Raw genomic sequence first — 14,380 nt, 5'->3', positions numbered from 1 at the left:
AAGTCCACTTCAGCAGGAGTCTGCCAGGGAATGGGACTATGCTGAATGTGAGCAGCATGTTCTGATACTGGTGCCGTGTAATGAAAGGATATATTCTCTTCTTGCCCCAACTGCCCCCACCACGTGAGTTTTTAACCAGCTGTGTTTTTGCATATGGCCAGTTATAAAGAGGAAAAAATTATCAGGGAGCATGTAGCCGAGAGTGGAAGCAAGAGAATCGTGTCAGAGGATGTTCCACCCACTATCGCTAACCTGTGTATGACCTCCTGAAGTCTTTTGCAATCCTGCTTGCCATTTGCCAAGCCCTCTACATTTGTGTTACCAGCAAAATTTGATATTGATAGTTCAAGTCCAAATCCGGAATAAAAACTGACTCCGAGATACATCACAAATCTAAGGATCTTACATTAACCATCACTCTTCCTTTCCTGTCTCTTAACCAACTACTTATGCTGCTACGTTTTGCCTCTTGCACCATATGCCTAATTCTTTGTAATAAGCCTCCTGTGAGGCATCTAATTGAAGAGCTTCTGAAAATACATATATATGACATCATAATAAAGCAGCTTTGTGATTATTTTAATCTTTTATAATCCCAAAGATATACCAGTGCACTTTATTTTAATCCAATTTTTAGTGATATTTTCACCATAGACATTATACATTCATCTCCTTGAAACTCCTTTCTTAAATTACACTTAACTAAGTATCAGCATATATTGTTTGATGAAACAGAATGTTTGAACAGAAGTAAATATTAAATTGCAATCTAGAATAATTGCCCTTGATCAGATCCTTTCGCATGCAGAGGGTAATTCATTTATGCAGTCTCCATACATTTCCCAATGCTTGTCACAAGATCACAATTTCCCTCCCAACTGGCAGAGAATATATTACTTTTATTTTTTTCTAATTGCTTGATTGATAAATAAAATGTTTACCAGCAGATCCCCTGCAGGATTGCTCAGTGAGTTGGAGGATATGTTTTATGTTATATAAGGGACGGTATGTGCTGTGCTATTTTATATATTGTGCAGTATATCCTGTTATATGTTACATCGGGTGCAATATGTAATAAGTGTCATTTATGGTGATTGAATAGGTGAAATTGGAGTCTTATTACAGAATATAATAGGAGTGATAGTAATATCTTTAGACTCTCATTCTGATTATGTGCATATTCACATGGAAACTGTAAACCAACAGCTGTGATTATTATTAAATGTAGGCTTAACGATGCAGTTCATTTTATGTTCAAGCCCAGAATACAAAAGGAAGAGGCTGCAAGGAGGTAGTTGGCAGGAATTGCGTGTAGCAATGTTTATGGGCCCAGTGTATTAATATGTTGAGAGGCTGTCCGAGGGTTTGCGAGTGGGAATCCTGGGATGAGGGATCACTGGGAAGGACGATCACAATATTTCTCGGTGTGGGAATGTTGAGAGAGAGCTGCTGATGAAGGGGTTTTCTCTGGAACAGGTTGACAGTTGAGGAGGGTTTGAGGCAGAGGAGGTGGAAGCAACAAGCAGCAACTTGATGAATGGGAACTGGGCATGGTAAAGGTGCTCAAGACCGGGTTTTGGTCAGGGTGGGGAGGTCACTAGTGGCAGGGATAGATTCAGTCACTGGTGGGGAGATGGTATTACCTAAAAGTATTTCTGCAGCAATGACTTGGAGAAACCTCAATTATTTTAAATTGATGCTGCTGAGTATGTTTTTTTTAAGTAATCCATCTCGCCCATTCACCACCACTGCTGCTGCTTCACCCCCATCACCACAATTGGTCATCTGCTACCCATCACAACCAGACCCCAAGCTAGATTCAAGATTGGGGCTCCGATCTGGTCATGGTAGAGAGCCTGATTGCAGGAGGAAGGTGGTAGTGGCAAGGGAGGGTATTAGGTAGGGGATTCTGATCGTGGGAGGGGCAGTGGCTGCAAGGAGAGGCTTCAGGGATAAGTATTAGGTCACAAACTTGATTTTAGCTGCTCCAATACAGGTCCCCCTGGAGATGTAGCTGGGAGGTAAGTAAAGAATAGTGCCACCTCTCTTGAAGATCAAGCTTGGAGGACTCGAGGTTAAGTAAAATTAATACATTAAGTTTTAATCCTGACAGGAAACTGTGACACAAGTGTTACCAAAAGTAAGTGTGTCACCTAAAAGAAGTATGTGTACGTGCACAACTTTTAATATATTACAGATATCTGTGTGTGACTGTGTCAATAGGTTTAAAGCACTGTAGATGATGCATAGATTTTTCTTTTAACTTTTGTTACAGATGGCTTGGAGTGTAACTGGGTGGTGATTGAAGAAAAACACAATTTTTGTTTTTATTTACACTGTCCTGATATCCCTATCTGTAAAGGAGCAACTGTGGAAGATGTTAAAACTTTGCCAATAGGTATGAGCAGAATCTATTTACTTTTTCAGGACTTACTGTATAAAATTGGCACTTGTTAATGACTATTGACTATTCCTCACTAACTATAAGATGTTTTTGATTTTGAAGCCCAGAAAATCTTTAGACAAATTTATTAATTTTTCAGTATCTCCTTTTGACTGTATACAGTTGATATGGTAGATGATGCCACCAGAGTAATTAGCATTCCTTTTTGTTCCTTTTCTAAAATTAATTTATATTTTTATACTTTTCTGATCTGGCCTGTGTGGGCATGATATAATTCGCTGACTGAGAGGGCAAGGAGTCCTCTGCTAATGCTAGTCAGCAGAAGATAATCAGAGTCGCTCACTCTTGTGTGGAATGGTTGGCTTCCACTTGATCTTTTAAATGGTGCACAGTGTTGAGAATTATGGTGCTTTGACTTCCTGTTTATGTGGGTTGGGTAGAAGGATCTTGAACATCCAAGCAGACACATTGGCCGGAATGTTCTGTACCTGGGTGGGTAACGACCCCGTTCCTCATTCCATTCTGCTCCTGAGATCAACTTTCCGTTAATGACGTCTATTAAGGCAGCCCTGCGCGTTACCTGGCCCTATTAAATGGTGCAGGTCTGACGGCGTCATCGATGACGCATTTTCAGCCAAGATATTTAAAGGAGCCATGGCCACATTGCATTTGGAGGCTCATCTAGTGCAGGCACTGCACTGCACTGCACCATTGGAGTGTTGTACTGTGTGGCAAACTTGACTGCACAAAGACAGAGGGATGAATCCAGGTCCTCCGATGACTCCCTCCATATGCTTGTGGAGGAAGTGAGAATACGCAGGGAGGTTCTCTTCCCCTTCCGATGGGCGGAGGAGATAACCCCAGCAGATCAAAAGAAGCCTGGCTCCAAATAGCAGAGGAGGTCAACAGCAGGGATATGTGGTCAGGAGGACCTGGGTACAGTGCCGGAAATGTTTCAATCCTCTCATGAGACCAGGAAAGGTGAGTGCAAAGCCACACTCAACTTCAACCTGCTGTGCCTCTCATCACATCCCCAACACTCTGCCTTTCCAACCCTACTCCTGCACATCCTTACTCACACCAACACATCTTGCACGCCCACCCACCCTCTCTACCTCTCTACCTACATTCTCACATCCCCATCTGGCTAACAGCCAGTTGTCGTGGTGCAGAAAGGTACCAACGATATAGGTTTAAAAAAACCAGGATGAGGTCCTACGAGACGAATTTAGGGAGCTAGGAGGGTAAATTTAAAAAGTAGGACCTCAAAAGTATAATCTCAGGATTGCTACCAGTGCCACGTGCTAGTCAGAGTAGGAATCACAGGATAGCTCAAATGAATACGTGGCTTGAGGAGTGATGCAGAAGGGAGGGATTCAAATTCCATGGGCATTGGAACCGGTTCTGGGGGAGGTGGGACCAGTAAAAACCGGACAGTCTGCACCTGGGCAGGACCGGAACCAATGTCCTAGGGGGAGTGTTTGCTAGTGCTGTTGGGGAGGAGTTAAACTAATATGGCAGGGGGATGGGAACCTATACATGGAGACAGAGGGAAATAAAAGGGAGACAGAGGCAAAAGATAGAAAGGAGAATAGTAAAAGTGGAGGGCAGAGAAACCCCAGGCAAAAAGCAAAAAGGGCCACATTACAGCAAAATTCTAAAGGGGCAAAGTGTGTTAAAAAGAAAAGCCTGAAAGCTCTGTGCCTCAATGCGAGGAGTATTCGGAATAAGGTGGACGAATTAACTGCGCAGATAGCAGTTCACGGGCATGATGTCATTGGCATCACGGAGACATGGTTCCAGGGTGACCAAGGCTGGGAACTCAACATCCAGGGGTATTCAACAATTAGGAAGGATAGACAGAAAGGAAAAGGAGACGGGGTGGCGTTGCTGGTTAAAGAAAAAATTAATGCAACAGTAAGGAAGGGCATTGGCTTGGATGATGTGGAATCGGTATGGGTGGAGCTGCAGAATACCAAAGGGCAGAAAACGCTAGTGGGAGTTGTGCACAGGCCACCAAATAGTAGTAGTGAGGTTGGGGACAGCATCAAACAAGAAATAAGAGATGTGTGCAATAAAGGTACAGCAGTTATCATGGGCGACTTTAATTTACAGATTGGGCTAACCAAACTGGTACCAATGCGATGGAGGAGGATTTCCTGGAGTGTATTAGGGATGGTTTTCTTGACCAATATGCCGAGGAACCAACTAGAGAGCTGGCCATCCTAGACTGGGTGATGTGTAATGAGAAGGGACTAATTAGCAATCTTGTTGCGCGAGGTCCCTTGGGGAAGAGTGACCATAATATGGTAGAATTCTTTATTAAGAAGGAGAGTGACACAGTTAATTCAGAAACTAGGGTCCTGAAAGCTAACTTTGACGGTATGAGGCGTGAATTGGCTAGAATAGACTGGCAAATGATACTTAAAGGGTTGATGGTGGATAGGCAATGGCAAACATTTATAGATCACATGGATGAATTACAACTATTGTACATCCCTGTCTGGAGTAAAAATAAAACAAGGAAGGTGGCTCAACCGTGGCTAACAAGGGAAATTAAAGATAGTGTTAGATCCAAGGAAGAGGCATATAAATTCGCCAGAAAAAGCAGCAAACCTGAGGACTGGAAGAAATTTAGAATTCAGCAGAGGAGGACAAAGGGTTTAACTAGGAGGAGGAAAATAGAATACGAGAGGAAGCTTGCTGGGAACATAAAAACTGACTTCTATAGATATGTGAAGAGAAAAAGATTAGTGAAGACAAACGTAGGTCCCTTGCAGTCGGTCTCAGGTGAATTTATAATGGGGAACAAAGAAATGGCAGACCAATTGAACAAATACTTTGGCTCTGTCTTCACGAAGGAAAACACAAATAACCTTCCGAATCTACGAGGGGACAGTGGGTCTAATGAGGAGGAACTGAAGGATATCCTTATCAGGCGGGAAATTGTGTTGAGGAAATTGATGGAATTGAAGGCCGATAAATCCCCGGGGTCTGATAGTCTGCATCCCAGAGTACTTAAGGAAGTGGCCCTAGAAATAGTGGATGCATTGGTGATCATTTTCCAACAGTCTATCAACTCTGGATCAGTTCCTATGGACTGGAGGGTAGCTAATGTAACACCACTTTTTTAAAAAGGAGGGAAAGAGAAAACGGGTAATTATAGACCGGTTAGCCTGACATCAGTAGTGGGGAAAATGTTGGAATCAATTATTAAGGATGAAATAGCATCGCATTTGGAAAGCAGTGACAGGATCGGTCCAAGTCAGCATGGATTTATGAAAGGGAAATCATGCTTGACGAATCTTCTGGAATTTTTTGAGGCTGTAACTAGTCGAGTGAACAAGGGAGAACCAGTGCATGTGATGTATTTGGACTTTCAAAAGGCCTTTGACAAGGTCCCAAATAAGAGATTGGTGTGCAAAATCAAAGCACATGGTATTGGGGATAATGTACTGGTACTGTAATGTACTGAGAATTGGTTGGCAGACAGGAAGCAGAGAGTCGGGATAAATGGGTCCTTTTCGGAATGGGCGGCAGTGACTAGTGGAGTGCCGCAGGGCTCAGTGCTGGGACCCCAGCTCTTTACAATATACATTAATGATTTGGATGAAGGAATTGAATGTAATATCTCCAAGTTTGCAGATGACACTAAACTGGGTGGCGGTGTGAGCTGTGAGGAGGACGCTAAAAGGCTGCAGGGTGATTTGAACAGGTTAGGTGAGTGGGCAAATGCATGGCAGATGCAGTATAATGTGGATAAATGTGAGGTTATCCACTTTGGTGGCAAAAACACGAAGGCAGAATATTATCTGAATGGCAGCAGATTAGGAAAAGGGGAGGTGCAACGAGACCTGGGTGTCATGGTTCATCAGTCATTGAAAGTTGGCACGCAGGTACAGCAGGCAGCGAAGAAGGCAAATGGCATAGCTAGGAGATTTGAGTATAGGAGCAGGGAGGTCTTACTGCAGTTGTACAGGGCCTTGGTAAGGCCTCACCTGGAATATTGTGTTCAGTTCTGGTCTCCTAATCTGAGGAAGGACGTTCTTGCTATTGAGGGATTGCAACGAAGGTTCACCAGACTGATTCCAGGGATGGCTGGACTGACAAATGAGGAGAGACTGGGCCTTTATACACTGGAGTTTAGAAGGATGAGAGGGGATCTCTTAGAAATGTATAAGATTCTGACGGGACTGGACAGGTTAGATGCGGGAAGCATGTTCCCAATGTTGGGGAAGTCCAGAACCAGGCGATACAGTCTTAGGATAAGGGGTAGGCCATTCAGGACTGAGATGAGGAGAAACTTCTTCACTCAGAGTTGTTAACCTGTGAAATTCCCTGCCGCAGAGTTGTTGATGCCAGTTCATTGGATATATTCAAGAGGAAGTTAGATATGGCCCTTACGACTAAAGGGATCAAGGGGTATGGAGAGAAAGCAGGAAAGGGGTACTGAGGGAATGATCAGCCATGATCTTATTGAATGGTGGTGCAGGCTCGAAGGGCCAAATGGCCTTCTCCTGCACCTATTTTCTATGTTAACCAGCCCCCACACTCGCCCTCATCCTAATGCAATCATACCAATTAACAACATATAACGAGGCCACTTGGCATTGCCCTCCCACTCCATCATAGTCCCCCTTTAACGATGTAACCCATCCATTCCATACACTCATTCCATCACTCTCACTCAACCTTGTCTTCTTTCTCTCCTTGCAGAAAAAGAGAGCCCACAATGAGAGGGAGAGAATCGGAGGTGGCCTTCCATTATTGGCCACCTTAACAGCAGCAGAAGAGGCTGCCTTCGAAGTGTCATGAGTCGCAGAGCAGCTGGAGGTGGGAGTCGGAGAGAGGGGGACATCTCGACAACCTGGTGACAGAATTGCATCTCATGCAACCATACAGCAGTCACTCATGGGGTCAGCAGCCAGTGAATGTTCATAATGTGCATAATGATGCATTCTTGATATGACATATCTAACTCACCTCTTTACTCTCCCACAGGTCCATCAAGAGCCTCCCCCCACCCCCCGCCCCCCCCACTGTCCAGGAGCAAGAGGGAGATGACTCCTCAGAGGAGCCTCCAGCCTCTGAGGGCGCACAGTCACCAGACATAAGTGCACCCAGCACCAGTGCAGATACACACACCTCGGTTGGTGCCACAAAAGATAGAGTAGTGTTGTCACCTGGTGTCTCACAACTCACAAGTGAGCAAAAGTAGATGGTGGAGCCAATGACCCCAGTGGAGAGTCCTCACCTGAGGGCACAGGGCACTCCAAGTTCTGCTCAGCTGCATGCAGACGATGAGCCTCGGGCCATCCAGAAAGAGGGTGATCCTGGAGGTGCAGCATGAAGTGCAGGAGGCTTTGACAGGCTTTATGACTGCGATGTCTGCAAATGTGCAGTGAATGGAGGAAACCATCTCCAACATGAGCACCACTGTGTCGCAGGCGATAGCAACTGATGGTCACCTGCATGGAACAGCTAATGCGGCACTCACATGAGCACATGGCCTCTATGGAGAATAGATGGCAGACGCTCATTGACCTGTCTAGGAAGGATGTCAACTGCTGTGCAGCAAGGTGCTGTGCAGCAAGGTGCTCTCCAGCTCCTTGTGAGCATGGAAGTGCAGGTGCCCAGGAGAGGGATGACGATGAGAGGGTACATGGTAGTGTGGGCTCCTCTCAAAGCGCTCACACTTCTCCCCCATTGCCTCCCCCTCAGAGACCCAGATGGTTCCTCGGATCGCAATGGCCGAATCTGCCCTTGCACCGTTGCAGAAGGAGCAGACTTTGGCCATCACAGGCTCCAAAACCAAGAGGACGTCCGCCAAGAGTGTCTAAGTGGATGCTGAGCCTCGGGGCCATCCAGAAAGAGGGCGATCCTGGAGGTGCAGCATGAGGTGCAGGAGGCTTTATGACAGCGATGTCTGCAAATGTGCAGAAAATGGAGGAAACCATCTCCAACATGAGCACCACTGTGTCGCATGCGATGTCGACTGTAGGCTCTACCATAGATAGGATGGCTACCAGCATGGAGCAGCCACTGCACCACTCACATTTAGGGAAGTGAGCAGGCTGCCTCTACCTCTGCTGAAGCCACAGGGTTAGCACCTCCTGGAAGCACGCGTAAGAGAAAAATGAAACACAAGGATAACTACTTGGATGTTTTCATAAACATTTGTGTAAAGTTTCTGTTACTATGATGTCACAGATAAAAATATTTTCACCATTTTCCGGGCATGACTAAATTTGTGTGCAACTTTGGAAGTGCCTTAGTGATTTAGAGTGAATGGTGAGACATAACGTTACCTCCAGCAATGGTGGTCAGTGTGAAGGGAATTGCCTGGTCATTGTAGGGATGCTTTGTGGTGTTGCTGTGGGATGGTGGGAACCTGGCACAGCATGTGGCAGCCATATGGGTGTAATGCCTGAAGTTAAGTAAATCTGGCTGTGATGAGGCCATCGCTGGCCTCCCGGGCAGCAATGTGCTCGGTTGCTGGTGGGATCTGTACCGCAGGTTCCTCCTGATCCTCCTCCTCCTCCTCCTCCTCCTCTGAAGAGGCTGTGTGCTCAGAGCCTTGCTCCTCATGCAGCACTAATCCTCGCTGCTGCGCTATGTTGTGCAGGGAGCAGCAGACCACGACGATTCTGGAGACCCTGGCTGGTGCATACTGAAGGGCTCCTCCAGATCTGTCGAGGCATCTGAAGCGCATTTTCAGCATGCTTATTGTCTGCCCAGTGACACATCTGATGGAAATGTGGCTTTCATTATATCTCTCCACGGCCTTAGTACTTGGGCTCATCAATGGTGTAATGAGCCACATCTTCAGCGGATAGCTCTTGTCGCCAAGCAGCCAACCAGAGCCAGCTGTGAAGTCTGGTTGAGGGAGGGTGGACTGGCGCAGGATGAAAGAGTCCTAGCAGCTGTCAGCGAATTTGGCGCACACATGCATGATCTTCCTATGGTTGCAGACGAGTTGCACATTGAGGGAATGGAAGTCCTTGCTGTTGACACAGACTCCTGGGTGATGATGAGGTGCTCCGATGGCCACATGTGTGTAGTCGATGATACCCTGCACCCATGGGATGCCAGCCAGAATGGCAAAGCCGAGTGCCTGCTCAGTAAAAATGGCTTAATCGGTGGCAAAGTTGATATAATTGGCTGACTTTTCAAACAGAGCATCGGTGACCTGTGTGATGCATCTGTGGGTTCCGCACATGTCTGCTGCAGATCCCTGGAAGGAGCCTGAGGCGAAGAAGTTGAGGGCGCTGGTGACTTTGACAGCCACTGGTAAGGCATGTCCACCCGCTACTCTGGGCTGCAGGTCTTGCTGCAGCAATCTGCAAATGTCTGTGACAATCTGGCGTGATAACCTGAACCTTGCACACTGCTGCTCATGTTGAGGAAGCTCATCCTTGGCCTGCATACCCTTGTTTGGGGTATCGCCTCCGGTGCAATGCAGCCCTTCGTTGATGCCCTCTGTCCTGTGCAGCATCAGGTGGTTGAAGGGAAGATTGGTTGTGTTGTCAGTGCTGCTGGTGTTGGGGCTCATCGTGGTCCGATTCTGAGGACCAAAGTGAGGTAGTATAAACGGCACCTATGCTGATGTAATAGATGGCCGGTCAAGTCGAGATGACAGAAGCAACCTGTTAATAGTGCGATAGCTTGTACCAATGAGGTGACAATGGATCCCGACTTTGCTGAAAAGACTTGCAACCTCTAGAAAGCTAAATCTGTGCTGACAATTAACTCAGCAACATCATCTGCCTTAGGAAAGTGACCAGCTGTCAGGTGGGAGTTTTTATTGTATTTTTTATGCTGTGCACAATGGGCTGGATCAATGGCCACTAACTCCTGCCTCAGGTTCACAGACGTGGTTCCTGAACTGTATGATTCCCGTGCTCATCCAGGGAAATTTGAAAGGAAGGGTTAAAAAGAGGTTTAAATGTGTGACAAGTACCGAATAAGAATCTAAATTCACTCGGCCCACTCTACCGTTTGGGTTGCTGCCGTGCCGGCAAATGCGCCCAAGGGAACAGCGCGTGGGGCGGGATGACGGGTTCCCGACCTGCTGCAAGATATTTCAAATTTCCCACCCAACCCGGCTCCAATCGCACCCGCACGGACCCCAGAAAATTCCGGCCATTGTGTGTCTTATTGTGAACAGCCTGAGTAACTATTTGAAAATGTGTTAATGTGTGCATTAAGAGGAATGGCATCACTAAAATTTTTTCACCAAGTTATTTTTTTTTTTGTTTTCTAGGACAAAGTTTACCAATCGAGATTTTTGTAAGCCATTTACGACGGAATAAAATAACGAATAAAAGGATTTCCAGATCTCTTTTAAGTCTTCCAACTGCATCAAGAGTAGATCGTGTTGCGCCTTCAGCATCACCACCAATCACGAATGCAACTGCAGTGTCACCAGAAACTAACAATACAACCATGACCAAAGTGTTAACAGCTATCAACAATACAACCGCAGCCACAACGACAGTGTTACGGGCAGTCACAAGCACACCCATAACCAAACCTGCAATGGCACCACCAGTCACCACTAAAATCACACTGGCAACTTCCAGTACTTCTGCTGCCAAATCAGCTATAACTACAATGACATCAACAGCCCCCACTACAAATAATTCAACAATAAATGATACTGAACCAACGACATTGATACTTACATCATCAACTGAATATACCAAACAACTCCCTACTACTAGTTTAGGAGAAATGCCAACTGTTCAACAAACTACGCCAACTCCAATAATTGCCCATCAAATCACACCAACTCCAATAACTGTCAATCAAACCGCACCAGCTCCAACAACTGCCCATCAAACCACACCAACTCCAACAACTGTCAATCAAACCACACCAACTCCAACAACTGTCAATCAAACCACACCAACTCCAACAACTGTCAATCAAACCACACCAACTCCAACAACTGTCAATCAAACCACACCAACTCCAACAACTGTTCATCAAACCACACCAACTCCAACAACTGTCAATCAAACCACATCAGCTCCAACAACTGTCAATCAAACCACACCAACTCCAACAACTGTCAATCAAACCACATCAGCTCCAACAACTGTTCATCAAACCACAATGCCAAATGAATCATCCACAAAATACAATAGTAATTCAATTGAATCTACAACTTTCCCTGAAGTTATTGCTTCAACAATTCCGACCCCAAAATTGACCAGCCAAACCCCTATGTTGACTGTGACCCCACAGCTAGTCCAGGAAACAACAACGTTGCAGAACCAAGGAAATGGAACCAATGTGAGCAGTTCAACTCCTGAAGTCATGCCCACATCCACAATGGCTGGAGGAACATCAACAGCACCAGAAACAAAACCCAGAACTACAGATGCCTTCAGTGATGGGAAGAATTATGTCTTTCCTTTGGTGCCTGCTGGAGCTCTAATCAAATATTTAGCTGATACCAGTTCACTAATAGCCGTACTAATATTTGGGCTGTTGTTTTTCTTGGTGAGTATTATATTGTTTGCTCACAAAGCATTTGAAAGCTATAAAAGGAAAGATTATGTCCAAGTGGACTATCTAATAAATGGAATGTATGCAGACTCAGATATGTAAGAAAAAGGAAAGCGGAAAATAGAGGAAAAGTAACACTTCTCCATTATAGTAATGGGAGTGTTCCTCTCATCAAACTAAGCACATTTGTAGAAGGTATGGTGTGGACCAGCAGCAACTTGTGCCATAAGTCAAACAATACTGTCTCATTCTGGAACTTCTGAGGGGTTTTCAGAGGATCGGTTGCCTGAGTATCCATTGTGAATTTCTCAGTATTACAATTGGGGCTATCCTAAGATTGACTACTCCTGTTTGTTAACCTCGATTTAAATATTTTTGGGGACTGTCCTTCTTGGTTCTGGCTAGATTGCAACAAAAAAAGCTACTGCTTAAGTCACTGTCTTGTTTAAAAAATGTCCTTGGTCTATTTTTGATTAAAAAGGGAATTTTGCAATAAAGTAAGTTTTGAATGAGAACAATGCAGTAACCTAAAATAACCTTCCCAACTATACAGTTGAAAAAAACTGTGCTAATAAACACAAAGCCATAAAATACAATTGTAATGTACCACTATGCAGTTTTCTTGCCTTAAAATGTAATTTTTTTTATCCTAGCTTCCGAAAATTTAAATCTTTTTTGGGGAGTTGCTTGTGTATAATTTTGTGAGATTCTTGTGCATTACTTCATCATAAAACTATTAAAATGGTTTCTGTGTAATAATTACAGAAATACTGTTGAATCTTGTTGCTGCAAATGCTCTGTTTTTCTAAGCTACATTACCTAATGGAAGACCGAATGTGATGTAGATAAAAGTACAAAGCTCACACAGTTTCACTCGTACTACTTTAGTATGTCTTTCATTATAAGTGTGGCAGTCTTAACATCAACTTGGTTACACCACAGCAAAACCCATCAGTTAGCTTGTCAAATGATGGATGTTTACTCCTCTTCCCTTCACTCGCACTAACTCTCAAGATATAGAATATGTGTAACGTATGAAGAAGGAGACTATATTACAGTGACGTTCAGAAAAATGGATGCATTCTGAAACCAAGATGAAATAGGGCCAAAATTGGGCTCGATAGCACCCATTCTTTGGGCGGTATGAGGACTCTTACGATACCAAAATGGTATCCCCGGCATGCGGGCACACTTTTGATGCAAAGTGCACCAGACGCTATATTGGTAAAGTGGTTAGCACGACAGACCCAATATCTGCCGGAATTATGCAGGGCTGGCAGATCATGACGTTCACACTGATTTGATGGCACGCTGTAATTTTGGAGCGCCACGCTCCAGCCTACGTCCTCTCTTAACTTCCTACCGCTCAACACACATTCAGTGACATGAAGGAACCCCGACCAGCGCTATTTAAAGGGATTATCAACTAGTTACAGGTTAGTTGCTGGATTATATTTTCTGGCTGTTGCTGCAATTCTCGCCGTTTTAGGTGCTTTTCCATACTTGTTAAAAGTTTCAATAATCTACAGGGCGTGGTCTGGCTGGCGCTGAAGTATTTTTTTTAATGACTTAAAGGCTTGTGAACAATCCAGTTCCTTCCACATGGATGACTGACTAGGGCTTCCTCTTGACACTGAGCATGATTGGGAGAATGAGCAGAGGCCTCGCAGAACAGAACAAGCTGCTAGAAGTGGGATGAGAGGAGAAGGACTCTCAGCAAGAGGCCATATTCGCAGAGGGTCTTTAGGGAGCAGATCTGTTGGAGAACAGATTGTAGGAGTGCTGTGACGCCCCTTTGCACACTGGTATCCAGAGCCATGATGGCAGCAGTCTGAGCTTCCGCGGCAGAAAATGGAGATTGCATGACAGCAGTCTGAGCTTCCACTACAGCACTCAGATCTTGGATGGATGCTGCTTGTGCTGCAATGGAAGCTGAGACATCGGCCATCTGATGCTGCATTATGTTTGTTTCCACAGGTGTGCTGCTGGAGGTAGCTACCCATTCCACGTTGGAAAGGATGGGCTCCGTGCCAAGTTGGTGCCGGACTCCACCATGCTCCTTTACATTTAACACTGGGTGGGGGTTCGAAATTCGGTTTATACCACCACCCATTGCCGCGCGCGGGAGGCAGCAAATGCCTACCTTGACGGTAAGCGCCATGCACGCCCCAGTTGAAATTGAGCCAACTCTTTGGCAGAGGTGCCAAGAGGCAATGCTGCGCCAGCTAACGCCACCCACGTGGTGACATCATCCAGCGTACAACACCTCTATGGCGATAATTTGCTTTGTATGGCTGCCGTACAGCCTGAAAAAGGTGATGGATTTACGAAAGGGAAATCCTGCTTGACAAATCTTCTAGAATTTTTTGAGGATGTAACTGGTAGAGTGGACAAGGGAGAACCAGTGGATGTGGTGTATTTGGACTTTCAAAAGGCATTTGAGAAGGTCCCACACAAGAGATT

General features: G+C 45.2%; 1 protein-coding gene across 2 annotated transcripts in view; it reads left to right on the top strand.

Annotated features, from left to right (window-relative positions):
• Positions 1–12,614, top strand: part of LOC139279494 (uncharacterized protein C11orf24 homolog) — an 88,472-nt gene extending 75,858 nt beyond the window's left edge. For both annotated transcript variants that reach the window (XM_070898620.1, XM_070898619.1), the window contains 2 exons: positions 2,276–2,398; positions 10,668–12,614. In XM_070898620.1, coding sequence (XP_070754721.1) covers positions 2,276–2,398; positions 10,668–12,019 — 1,475 coding nt within the window. In that variant the 3' untranslated portion in view covers positions 12,020–12,614. The remainder of the gene's footprint in view (positions 1–2,275; positions 2,399–10,667) is intronic.
• Positions 12,615–14,380: the final 1,766 nt, after the last annotated feature.

The sequence above is a fragment of the Pristiophorus japonicus genome, chromosome 14 (genome assembly GCF_044704955.1).
Source record: "Pristiophorus japonicus isolate sPriJap1 chromosome 14, sPriJap1.hap1, whole genome shotgun sequence".
Classification (NCBI taxonomy): domain Eukaryota; kingdom Metazoa; phylum Chordata; class Chondrichthyes; family Pristiophoridae; genus Pristiophorus; species Pristiophorus japonicus.
This window is presented reverse-complemented; position numbering and strand designations above follow the sequence as displayed.